This window comes from Pseudochaenichthys georgianus, chromosome 3 (assembly GCF_902827115.2).
Source record: "Pseudochaenichthys georgianus chromosome 3, fPseGeo1.2, whole genome shotgun sequence".
Classification (NCBI taxonomy): Eukaryota; Metazoa; Chordata; class Actinopteri; order Perciformes; family Channichthyidae; genus Pseudochaenichthys; species Pseudochaenichthys georgianus.
The window spans coordinates 3,192,006-3,205,168 of NC_047505.1; the positions used below are offsets into that span (position 1 = coordinate 3,192,006).

Consider the following 13,163-nt stretch of genomic DNA (forward strand, 5'->3'; position numbering starts at 1 on the left):
GGAGCTTGAGGAAAAATGTTAAGTGTTTATGAAAATCAACACATACATTAAGTTAATATACATTACATGATTATTTACATACAAATTGTTTCAAATTCCAAGCTGGAGTGAATATGTTTTTACCCCGCCTTATTGGGTCAGACCAAACCCCACGCCTGTCACATGCACAGGATAGACACAATCTGCATTATTCATATCAGCAAGTATGGAAAACAAGTCCAACCATCTGTGTGTATCTCTTCATTATAGAACTGAATGATGAGAACCAGAATGCGGAGAGCCTTTGTACCGCTTTTTTCAATGGAACATGAATGCAACACAGCAGCAGGAGGACTCTCTCTGCGCATGCTCGCCTCGCAGCTTTAGCATTATTAGTCCACTGTAATGTTTGTGTGCTCCGAAGGCGTGTTGTCATCTCGCCACATCGCTGTGTTTCTTCCTCGCATGAGTTCGGGTACCTGCGGCTGCCAGGGGTCGTCCATGATTCACAGAGAGCTGTAGCTACGGTACAGCAGGAGGAAAAGCACTATGTCGGTCAATAAAACAAAGAAAGTCAAAATGGCTACTAAATCTTGTCCTGAATGCGACCAACAGGTGAGGAAAATGCATTTGTTCAATTGTGAACGTTGTTACTCATAGTGTAGCTTTGTGTATTGTTGATAATTGTGTTAATATCTATGGTTAATATCAGTCAACAAACACCCCGCCAGGCTGGGGGGAGGGGCTTCAGCGGCCACCCCGCACGCACCGTGTAATGATACAAGTTAGCACAGAAAGTCTTTGGATTTACTCACATTTCGATAGCATTTCAGTTGATAACGTTTTCTGACCATTTTGTTATCAATATGACATTTTAGTAAAATGCATGCTTTATTTTGTGATTTTAATGTTGGTTATCCTCCCATGATTATTGTTGACGTTGCACGGTGGAGAAACGTAAGCAGTTAAAGAGCTGCTTCCTGTCTGCACCAAAGCACACTTCAAAGCAGTATGGGACATATGATGAGCAATAGCGATGAGATAAGGAAAAGCGATGAGCGACGAGTTTGAATTAGAATTTTCAATCGAGGTTGGTTCTCTAGATCTTAAACTAGTGTGCAAAGCTCAAGGTGAATTACAGCAACACACCGACAGCTCATATTCTCCTGATGAAGCCAAAGTAGCATACCAACCATTCCAAGATGTTGCTTGTTCTTAGGGCCTTTTAAAAATGTAAAGGGTTGTATGTTCTAATCAAAGTCTGCAGGGCTTGGGAAGTAAGTCATGACCTTAGAAGTGGTACTATTGTGTCTTGAGACATGTTTAGGCCCAATCAGGAGCTGCCAACGCCTGATAAGATCTCAGGCGATGTCACTAGAGGCATGAGGGTTGTTAGGACACACATCACTCTTCAATATCAGGATACACGTATTTAGTATCCTTGCAAGAATGGAAGTAGTCATCACACACAGCTGCATGGGACAAATCATTTCCAGAATAGTGTCCTTCACATGCTCGGAGTGTTACAGTCACAATATGCAGAATACCGGTTCAAAGTGTAGTTCAGATCAGCTAAGACCTGCAGAAGCAATACACATGACAGTCACATGTCTCTCTCCATCGAGGCTGAACCATCATGTTAATCACATGGCTATCATCTGCCTCCAACAGTCCGGACGCTCTTCTGGGTCATCACTCATCCCGTTACGTACACCGCTGCGTGCGGTTATCATGTGCACTCGGATATAGAAGAGTACATTCAGTATTGTCCCAACGAGGGTGCAAGAATGTGTAGTTAGAGCAGGGGTGCCCAACCTTTTTGAACCGAGAGCTACTTCTAAAGTTGCCAGTCTGCTGAGATCTACCAGTCCAAGTAGAGGCGTAGCCATTACTGACAGCCTACTGCCAGGTAAATACACACTTCTACTTGTATAAAACTGACCTTTGTACAATTAATACTTCATAACATACTGCAGATCCTTTATCTTTCCTCTTTCTAATCTACACACATACAAGTATTTAACTGAAGTTACACAACAGTGTTGTTGATACAGAGTTTATTCACACGTCACTACAGTGGGTAATGTCTTCAAGAAACATTGAACAGTGCTGCCACATATGACACAGGAAGAAAAGAAAAGACTCTGAACCCTTTCTTTGCCATTATATAAAAATAGTGTTGCTACAAAAGTATAAATTAGGCTTACTAATAAGACGACTCAGATCTGAAGCTACTCAGGAATCTGCTGCCAACGTGCAATAAAAGAGATAAAATTAAGAGAATCAAACCCTTTTTTTGTTGCATTTTATTAGAGTATAAAAAGAAATGCCTTTAAAATAGGATGCAAGCAACACTAGCTTCTTAACCTGAATTGATAATAGACTATAATCAATTTAAGTTTGCATTCTTATACCATTTTGTACAATAATTATAATGATGTTCAAACAAACTAAAACTTACAGCTGATTAATAACGGTATCTAACTTGAGTTTTTATTATATCAAAAACCTGTTGAAATGCTGCTGTTATTTTTACTGTCCCCCAAAAGCACGTCGCAGCCTCCAGGAATGCTTCTTTCACAACTTCGCCGTCTTTGAAAGACTTCATGTGTTTCTCAAGAACGTGACTGACACGATAAGATGCTCTGGAGCAGCCTTGCTCTTGTTGTTGGGCCTGGTGAAAATGGACTGCTGTGCATTTAGCCGTCCCTTCAGGCCCCTCCCCTTTTGGAGCAGGGCAGAATTAGGAGGGAATTCCGCCTCGTAGCGTTTGTGCACTGTTTTGAAATGCCGCTCCTAAATGACCCTTCTTCGATAAAGCCACGCTCGCATTGCAGATGAGACAGATGGACTTTGAATTGGAATAGATACAAAAATAATCATCCTCCCACTCGGAGTGAAAATGATACATTTTGGGCTTTTTTGCTTCTGCCATTGCGGTCTTGTGTGTGTGCGGACTGTCACTCCTGTTGACACGGACAACGTCAGCTAAATACTGCCCACCAGCCACGCCCCGACACATGGGGTCACGCCGGCCAATCACAAAGCTTTGATGCGTTCAAGTGCATTATTCTGGCACAGGAAGATTATGTTATAGGTCAGGACATTAACGATAAAACAGAATGTTGTTGTTCTATTTTTAGACACATCTCGCGATCGACTGGGGATCTCCCGGTCGATCGCGATCTACTGGTTGGGCACCCCTGAGTTAGAGGGAAGTGATCTGTTCAGGCCTTTGTAGCCCTCTCCTCATCTCTGCTTTAGATTAGCATCTCCAGGCTACATCAGTGCTACCTGCGTCAGGCTACATCAACACCATGTCATAGAACTGGGAGTCGCAGTGCATTCTGGGGTGTCTCAACCATCTTTGGAGGATAGTGTCTATAGAAATGGCAGCAGGCGTCAATATATATCAGCTTTCCCCGGTCAGCTGTTTTGAATAAAGTATACTTAATAGTAAATGCCCTTACAAAGTACATTTGAATCCCATGGTCCTTCTTTTATTGCGCTCTTTGGTCATAGCGGTGGCTGCTATAGCCAGTGACATAACAGTGCCTTCCAACCATGTTTAGAAAGTGAAAGTGAAAAAAGATAGGCTACTTTTCTAGCCATACAGTTTACGTCCATTGGTTGCTGGTATTCTCCAAAAATGGACAAGTAACAAGGAAAAAAGAACTAGTTCAAGTTTGAGTGATTGTTCTTCATGGTGTTTGGCAAACTGATTTAGTGTACATTACCGCCACCTTCTGGAGTGGGGTTAAAGTGCTCAGCATCATGTCACACTATGGAGAATTGAGAACAGCACTTAGAGAAGGACCCTCTGCTGCGCTCACCACTGCTTCTTGATAAGACGTGTTGCGTTGCGGAGGGTGGACGATGCTGTGTGAAGCAGTAATATGTAATACTGCTAGTTATTACAGAACTAGCAGATATAAATGGTTACACAGCTATAAGAAGAAAAAAGGTCTGCTGCTAATGCTAACCCCATTCTAATAGGGCTCAAGCTAACATTGTCAATGCTTCTTTCCCAAGGAACCCAATCTGAACATTGGTACGTCTTCTGAATGTTTCCTGTCTGACTTCACAGATCCCTGTTGCGTGCAAGTCGTGCCCGTGTGGCTATGTGTTCATTAGCAGGAAGCTCCTCAATGCCAAGTTGAATGAGCGCTCTTCTCCGGCCATAGCAGGTAAGGCTCAGCTGGCACATGCTATGATACCTTGTTATCTGTTATGATCATTGGTGGCGCTTTATGAATTATAGCTTACATTTTTCAGTACTGTTTATTTATTTCATAAAGTGTATCTGCTTGTCTATGTTTATATATAAAGTGTATGTATTGTTGTCATGTTCGCATGTTGTTCTTTAAGCACACTGTCTGCGCTGTAGGCCTACTCAATGCAACAGGCAAGTGTCCTTCAGGAATGACTTTAAGCTTCAATTCAATCACGTTTCAAAGATACCTTTGAGGACAACTGGACACAGTGGAGTTTGAAGGAGAGACGGACTGAATAAGTTCACGTGCTTTCCACTTGTAGTAACCTGCTTCCAGGGTGCACCCCCTGCTTCCAGGGTGCACCCCCTGCTTCCAGGGTGCACCCCCTGCTTCCAGGGTGCACCCCCTGCTTCCAGGGTGCACCCCCTGCTTCCAGGGTGCACCCGCATTTGTTATTATGTTTCCCGTGTTGGAACAGAACGGAATAGTTGAGCTTATTTGGTTGGATAAGGTATCCATGACGTGACGCCTGATAGAGAACAGTGTGTTAGAGTGTTGTGTCGTTCAGACGGATGAACTGATGCAGCCTTCCCAACAGTCCTTCTGCAGAACTCACATTAAGATCTGAGAAACAGCTGAACCCGTTGGACTGTCTCTCCGAACATGACCATTGGAGGTCCATGCCACACGTCAACCCTCTCACAATAGTGAACACTTGTGCCTTTCCTGCTATCACACATTCAAAAGTCTCACCACCTTTCATCAACCATGGTCCAAACGAACACTGCTCACCAACATCTCTGATGCGCGGGGAAAGTGAACGCACGTCAGCTAAATGGATATTGTGACGTGAGACTTGATATCGTCTTGTGTTTTAGATATCGTAATATCACATGATGTCTTCTCCGGGTTTCACCGACTGCATTACAATAACTGGATCTAATTTTCTGGACTTGCCTGAGGGGTCGAGCTGTTCTATTATTTGCTCATTCGTCGTTTTACATTTCATTGTGTAAATAATTAGTATTATCACCAATAGTTTAATCAGTATTTATAATATTGTTTAAATATTGATAAAACAAGCTGTAGAGAGGATGAAATGAGGAGTGCTGTGGTGGAACCGAGTGATGGAACTGTTTTCATCATCCGTGTGTTGTGCTTCAGACAAGCTGGACTTCAAGCGGAGGAGGACGGAGCGCATCCGCAGAGAGAGGATCGACTCTTCTCTGACCAACGACATGGAGAACAGGAGGAGACCCCGCACCAACAGCCAGTCAGATCCCATCCGGAGGGGGCGTGGCAGACCAAAGACTGTGGGCCTGAAGAAACCAGAGGAGGACAAAGGTGAGGGAGTGGTGTTGCACACTTTGTTATTACAGGCTAACTGTGACGCCTTAACCCAGGGGTCTGCAACCTTTTTGACCAAAAGAGCCATTTTGCTCCTTTTTCCAAAACATTTTTTTGTCTGGAGCCGCAACACATATTTCCTAGTTTTTTATTGTTATATCAGACAGTTTGTTTGCATTTATTATGCTATTTATTACATTTAATAAGAAACAAAGAACTCCTATAAGGAGAATTAAAAATAATACACAGGCCTACTTTAAAATAAATTAAACACAGCACTTGGGGAGTCCTCTGCACATTTGAAGGGAAAAAATATTATTAAAATGGGCCCACTTTGAAATAAATCAAACATATAGCTGCACCCTAAAAAGAGTTAAAGGTAGGGTAGGTAAGAATGGAGAAAACAGCTCGAGTGCGCTAGAATTTGAAAATACACAACCGGAAAAAATATGCCTCTTCCTTCAGACTTTCTTACAGAGCCCCTCCTCCAACACACACGAACGCACACATGACCAATGAGGGCACGAGATCAGTTTGTGCACAGATGGACGGCTGACAGGCAGGTAGGCCATCCAGTTACTTTAGCCGGGCCGAGGCAGATGATTGGTCGTGCTTTTTACAGCTCTACGGCTTCCAGAGATTCATTTTTGTATGTATTTATTGTCAAAGCATTTAATATATTCATTGCTATCGGGACGTTAAGAGCATTCCATGGAATATAACAAAAAGTGTTTTCTGAAATAAATGACATACCCCATTGAATGATGACTGAAGATCGTCAGCTGTCTTCCTCTCCCTCGTTGTTCCTCGATACGTAAAGGCTGCACCACCGTTGACAACTTCTCTCCACATATCAGACATACCGGTAAACCAGCATCGTTTGCTGTGAAAGCAGATAACTCTGTCCACACAGAATTCAACCCTGTGTTCCTCCGGTTCTTTTCTTTGATTTATCCATAGTTCTCTCATCGAGCCGGGGGTCAGGTTTTTCGCCTCCAAGAAAAGGCGCTCGCGCGGGACCGTAGCAGGATGTGACGCATATTTTAGTTGACCTAATTAAAACCGTTTTGTTTTTTATTTATGTGTCACAGTATCACCTCAAAATACGAAACATTTTCAACCATGCAGCAAAATATAAATAGTACAAATACTTTTATTTTATTTCCTTCTTATTTTTGTCTAAGCTCAAGGGAGCCAGAGCGGAGGGCTGAAAGGGCCGCGGGTTGCCGACCCCTGCCTTAACGGAACAGATATCAAACAGTACGGGTCCTCATTAGAGCACAGCAATTCTCCTGAGCTTCTGATGTAATATCATTTAGTGATGTCATCGGTCTTGGTTAGCATTGCAGTCCATCATTGGTAATCCATATAAAAGCGACATATGTTATCTTGAAAGTGTTAAGGGTCCTGTTGGAGTAGTCATGGAGATGCTTCACACAGCTTGCTGTTCAATAAGAAGAGACACTTTGCACTCGAGCCAGCACACCATTTCAAAGTGACACATGTTATGGAACACAGCCTCTGTTTCTTGGAGACATTTTGCTCTGTTAACCTTTTCATCTCAGAGTGGATGCACCAACACCTGGAACCATGTTTGCTGGCAGGTTCTGGTGTGGAGGATCCAGGGCCTGGGGGTTCACACACGGTGGAGGGCTCGTCTGAGGACGACCTAGTCAAATAGGGAAAGATATTGGTTGGACAAACTGTCTCTACTTATGACAATAGACAACCCTCATCGACCCTGCTGTGATGGAGACTTATGATCCCTCCTGCCAAAGTGCTGCTCTCTGCTTGCTATACAAACACAAGATGGTTGTCCTGTCAAATTCACTTTAATGTTATTGACATGACCATAGCTAAATAACCAACACGTGTTTGTTATTGTGTTTACAGAGAAACAGGAGAAGGAGGTGGATATGTATGCCAGTCTTTCCGATGAGAAGGCTTTTGTGTTTTCTGTCGCCTTGGCTGAGATCAACCGCAAGATCCTGGGCCAGAGACTCCTCCTATAGGCCTGATGGAACCCATCACTGAACCTTCTCATTGGAGACCAGAGAGCTACACCTGAAGTGTTCCACTCTGAAGACGGGGGGAGGCTGCTGAGGCTTCACACTGACTGCACACACCTCTGTACACTCACAGCACCAGCATGTTGTGTTGTCACAATTGGACGATGATATTTCCCAACAGTTGTGTAGATTCAAACATCCGAGTATAAATATCCACACCATGATGTGCTCTTGATTTAAGTGGATGAGGAAATACTACATTCATCTGAAGACAGGGACACCCTCAGCAGACAGGAGATCACATGATCTACTGAAGGCAGCACGACTCAGCTGTGTGCGTCCGATTAACTGAAGAGATATATATATATATATATATATAATAGGACCGTCATTGTTCTGTGAGTAATATTGAGCCTCCTTGAAGAGTTCAAGCTTTCACTTCACTTATGAATCCCTGAACAAGATGAAGACGTTTCATCTCCTTCTAAATTTTACAAACCATAATGTCATTAATAACTGCTACGTACATACGCACGTTGTGTTTACTCGTTGGTTTTAAGGGCAAGTTGGATTATTTGGGATACATTTCACTTTGCTTCGTTTGTGGATGAAAGTAAATAACTGCAATCAACTCAAGACAGTGTGTAGCTGTCCAGCTGTGATACAGGAAGTACATATGTATCAGATCGTGAGATGGTGCTGATGTACTGAATGTTTCTTTTCAAATAAAATGATTTTTTTTTAGCATTCTGTTTTCTGTGTGTGTGTGTGTGTGTGTGTGTGTGTGTGTGTGTGTGTGTGTGTGTGTGTGTGTGTGTGTGTGTGTGTGTGTGTGTGTGTGTGTGTGTGTGTGTGTGTGTGTGTGTGTGTGTGTGTGTGTGTGTGTGTGTGTGTGTGTGTGTGTGTAGCCCAATATCACAAATGTTACATTTGTCTCAGTGGTCTTCACAGTGTGTACAGAATATCAGTATGACAATACGACACCCTCTGTCCTTAGACCCTCACATCGGATAAGGAAACACTTCTGGAGAAAACCCACAGTTTAAAGGGAACATGGGAGAAACCTCAGGGAGAGCAACAGAGGAGGGATCCCTCTCCCAGGACGGACAGATGTGCAATAGATGCCGTGTGTAAATTGAAAAGATAATACATTTGCAACATAGGTAGTCCAGATGTTTGGAAATGTTATGGAAGTGTATAATGTTAATATTTATAGGATTACTTTAAAACAGTCCCAACTAATACATGTTCACTTCAATACAGTTCAAGATAATACCCGTTTACTTTAATACAGTTTAGAACAATATCTGTTTGCTTTACCATCCACAAGGCCTTCCTGAGCATCGTGGATGACCAGGTTGACCAAGATGACAGAAACAGCTGGGTGGCACCATTGCCATTCCGCTCTCCCAGACAGCGTCTTCCTAGTAACAGAGAGCAAGCTATGAAGCGTCTCTGCTCACTTCGGAGAACTCTTGAGAAAAAGCCAAAAATGCAAAGTCACTACATTGAGTTCATGCGGAAGGTGTTGGAAAATGAACACGCTGAGCCTGCTCCACCTCTGCAGGAAGGTACATTGGTACCTCCCGACATTCACCCAGAAAAAAACGGATAAGAGTTGTGTTTGATTCAAGTGCTGAGTGCAACGGAGTGTCGCTGAACAGTGTGCTCCTCACCGGCCCAGACTTGAACAACACCTTGTTGAGAGTCCTTCTGCGGTTTCGAAAAGAACCTGTAGCCGTAGTCAATATACATCATTAAGGTTGATTTGCATTTGTTATACTGTGTTCGTTTGTGGTACCTCCGATGTGTGCATGTAATGGGAATTTCTTCAGTTGACGTCACGACATGCAGTCGACTCCCGGTGCTGCAGAGTTCCTTTATTATTACGCTTTTGCTTTGGATACTATTGATAATGAGTACCAGAACATAATGTATAACCTGTGTAACATTAATTCTTTCACACACACATACGGGTTTTGGGCCGAGGGCGACACCGTATTTCCGGTATACGTCATTTCACGCGAGGTGCAAGCAGAATATCATAGTCTATTGCCTTAATCAATATCTAGTCAACTCTAAAATACCACATAAATGCATTGGCATGATAATATTATTGTGACAAGTGATTCACCTGGTGTTTCCAAAATCGACGAAGGCCACTGTCGTTTTTCCATACATCTGCAGGCAGTCTGTAAGGGCAATCCGACAACCCACACAGCTCTAGTTTACGCTGGTAACGACCTCGAGCACACCCCTCAAGTCCAGAGATGTAATCCGAAGACATGCAGCGATTTCTTCGGTCGTTAATTCAGAAAAAAACCTAGTAGGCCTACGCTCTGCTAGCTAGCTGTTTATATTAGCACCTCCAGGAAAATGGCGTATTTATATATATATATGGCGTGCGTTGCATTGTGGGTAGCTCGTGACGTCACTGTGTGTGAAAGAATATGTTTGTGAGTCTGGAACATTTTTCCTGTATGAAGAGTTTGTTAGAACATGCTTAATTTAGTAAGCAGTTAGCAGCTAGCTTTACATTTAGCTTGCTAGTCATAGCATTATTGTCAATGCACTATATTTAGGCTTATTGCATTATTAATGTTGGCGTGTTTATTGCACTTACTTTTACAGTAAGCTGTTGTTTTCATATGCCTTTGATGGTAAAATGGTGAATTGTATTTGTTTGGATAAATGGGCTTAATTAGTAGCATTACATACAGATGCTGTGTACATGTATGAATGAGACTAATTGAATTAATGTATGTATATCAGTTATATGTGTACTAATTAGGGATGGGAACGATTAATCGAATATTCGAAATTATTCATGTATTCGAATGAGTTATGAATATTTGTATTAAAAAAAAAATTATTAATTATTTTTTTTGGGAGTGATGCCTAAGTTGATTACATATTATCAAATTGAATCATTCAATGTATATATATATATATATACGACTGTGCCATAGCTAAATGTGTTAGGTGACGTCTTAAGGTGTGTTTTGCTCCGCTCACCGGTCCCTCACAGCGGGCAGAGCTGCAGGTGCTGATCTCTCTCTCTCGCGTCCGGTTATACTTCACTCGCGTTTATGTCCAAATCCATCAGATCTAGCTAGTTCTAGCCAGCGCCATATAGATAGAAGAGTTACGACACCGGAAGTCCAAAAACGGTTATCGTCACGTGGTTCATGTAGACGAGGATCGTTCCCCGAAGTTCATGCGGGCAATGTGAATGCATTGATAACAGGAGATAGAACTACGATTTTTGTTAATTATTAGTGAATAAAGGTTTTGATTTGCAATATTTACACAACAAATCGATATGTGTATGTATTTACATCAATATGTTTTAAAAAATAAAATCGAATTTGCTAATATTAAGTGATAATATTAGGATTAGTGTGAACAACTAGTTTACATGTTACTAACAGTGCCTTGGTTAAAGAGCCTGTTGCTGTTTATTTATAGCTTTGAATTCTTTCAAACCAATATTATCTTCTTAAACCTGTATGGTAGTCAGGAGCATCACTTTCTAATGTTTATTGATACATTTAGAGGGAGGGGATCTAAAGTAATGCTTTAAAATTCAGATTAGATTCATTTCTACCATTTTCTTAAATTCATGGTAGTTTCAGTAATCCCCTGGTAACTGAGGACACAAGTTATCTAAATGACTAATGTCATCTTTATGGCTTTCAGAAAGGACAGGAGACCGACAGGTGACTATCAAAGGACGAGCAGCAGCAGCAGGACTAGCAGCATATGATGATGATGATGATGATGATGATGATGATGTTAAATGTGTTGTTTTAGGAACATCCATTGCAAATACATGTAATTCAATAAACATTGAATAGCATATCATGCAGTTTGTCGGTGCCTTTTCCTCCGTGTTGTCCTGGTTTGCTGTGCTGCCTCCTAGTCGCCACCATGGTTTGCTGTGCTGCCTGGGGATGCTCACATCGCTCCGAGAAAGGAGTACGAATGTACGGCTTCCCCACTGACACAGAGCGGAGGAAGAAATGGCTGGCTCAAGTCAGCAGGAGCAATTTCACGACCAACAGCAACAAAATATGTGATGTAATTATATACAAACACTGCATTTGCACTTTTTCACCAAACGAAAACCACACCATTGGGAAAGCTTCATGTTTTGTTTAATACAAAAAAAAACAGGGAAAGGCTTGAAAAACACAGAGTTGAGACTCAGGGTGCAGGGTGAGGGTCTCAGTGCAGGTATTCAGGCTCCATTGAACCCCCCTCTGGTTCTTGTGCTGAAAGAGGGAGTAACAGACAGGAGAAAGGGTTATACACACACAGCACACCTATTGGATGGGAAATGCCTTGGGGAGATAAGGTGTTTACTTATATAAAACAGTAGTATTAAACGTACCTTGTGTTTTCACTCTCACTTAAGTCCCTCTCCCTTTGCCATCAGTCCAAAATCAGCTGAGCTGCAACATTATACTGACAGGTAATAATCAACAGAATCACAAGGACACAATATGGCTCTGCTAAAAACACTCACTCTTACACGCACCAAAGTTATATTTATCTAATATTAACTCCCTCCACCCCCGCATACAATCCCGTTTAGAAGCCCCTCTTCTCTAATTCAACATGTTGGACGAAATGACATTAAGAGAACGGAATTTACAATTAAAAGGCTGTTCAACGTGTGTTGCTAACTTGCTTCGGTATACTAGCTTAATCTGTTATCTGTAAACGTTCCCTAAATCTACTAATTTAGGGATAATCCACTGACATCCTTTAATACACATGTTCATTTGAATCAGATGTACTGATAATATCCGCAATATAAATCTTTAAACTTCTTCTTACCTTTAAAAGTCCGTCACGAACGGTGTATTATGCTACAACTCCACAGCTCTGCTAGCCTTGGCGCTAACCTCCGGGGAACGATTGAGAGGCTCCACGATCCGCCATTGCTGTAAAAAAGTGGTCCATTGGAGTGAACGGAGATGTCGTAACTCTTCTATTAAATAGCTCTGGTTCTAGCCAATGACGTGGCTGCTGCCCCTCCCTGCACGCAGATCACGCAGACTCAAACCTCATCTTATGCCCAAATGTGGCGCAAATGCGCTCCGCAGCCGTTGCGAGGTTCCGGCGCTAACAGTTCATGAGCGTGATCCACCGCCCCGTCAACACTCACGATACATGGCCAGCCTAAACAACAATAAGCGCTGCTTGGCAGCACAAAGTACATAGACATTTTGACTGGAGAGATTTAGTTTTGCCGGTATTCAACATATTTTACCAGTCATAGTCCGGTAATTATTTACACTCCAAGAAGAGTCCTACACAACAGACATGGCGTCAAAAAGGAGTAATGTGTGGAAATATTTCGACGAGGTTAGTTAGTGCTGTGTAGAGGTCAAACTATGCCAAATTAAATGTATATGCTCTCCCTTGCTATATCCGCAAACCTCCGTTCCAGCTGAGAGGGCCTGATTGTGAATCGCCTCCACACATGAAAGCTGTAGGCCTATAGCTGTCAAACTGTGATCACCAGTTCAATACATTTGACAAATTTCGGTTAAACGGTTAACCGTTTTTTGGGGGGTCGAATATTCGAATATACATTTGCTTTCAA

The 13,163-nt window shown here is 42.3% G+C and overlaps 1 protein-coding gene and 1 long non-coding RNA gene across 3 annotated transcripts; one reads left to right on the forward strand and one right to left on the reverse strand.

The window, feature by feature from the left end:
• Positions 1 to 318: 318 nt before the first annotated feature.
• c3h16orf87 (chromosome 3 C16orf87 homolog) lies at positions 319 to 8,296 on the forward strand. 2 transcript variants are annotated; one of them, XM_034079103.2, is made up of 4 exons: positions 319 to 594; positions 4,067 to 4,166; positions 5,358 to 5,537; positions 7,434 to 8,296. In XM_034079103.2, the coding sequence occupies exons 1-4, from the start codon at positions 529 to 531 to the stop codon at positions 7,550 to 7,552; spliced, it is 465 nt and encodes a 154-aa protein (XP_033934994.1). In that variant the 5' UTR covers positions 319 to 528; the 3' UTR covers positions 7,553 to 8,296. The 2 variants fall into 2 exon arrangements, with proteins under 2 accessions (XP_033934994.1, XP_033935002.1); XM_034079111.2 differs by lacking the exon at positions 319 to 594 and adding an exon at positions 3,221 to 3,404.
• Positions 6,506 to 10,695, reverse strand: LOC139435356 (uncharacterized). Its single transcript, XR_011644640.1, has 3 exons — positions 10,565 to 10,695; positions 8,870 to 8,973; positions 6,506 to 7,209 (listed from the first exon to the last, which is right to left on the reverse strand). It is a non-coding gene; the product is annotated as an uncharacterized lncRNA (long non-coding RNA).
• Between the last annotated feature and the right edge of the window lie 2,468 nt (positions 10,696 to 13,163).

What these genes read in the sequence shown, in the direction of transcription:
- c3h16orf87 (XM_034079103.2), top strand. Translation starts at nt 529, where the DNA reads ATGTCGGTCAATAAAACAAAGAAAGTCAAAATGGCTACTAAATCTTGT. An exon ending in GTCCTGAATGCGACCAACAG is followed by an intron (nt 595 to 4,066) that starts GTGAGGAAAATG and finishes CTGACTTCACAG; the next exon opens with ATCCCTGTTGCGTGCAAGTC. An exon ending in CTCTTCTCCGGCCATAGCAG is followed by an intron (nt 4,167 to 5,357) that starts GTAAGGCTCAGC and finishes GTTGTGCTTCAG; the next exon opens with ACAAGCTGGACTTCAAGCGG.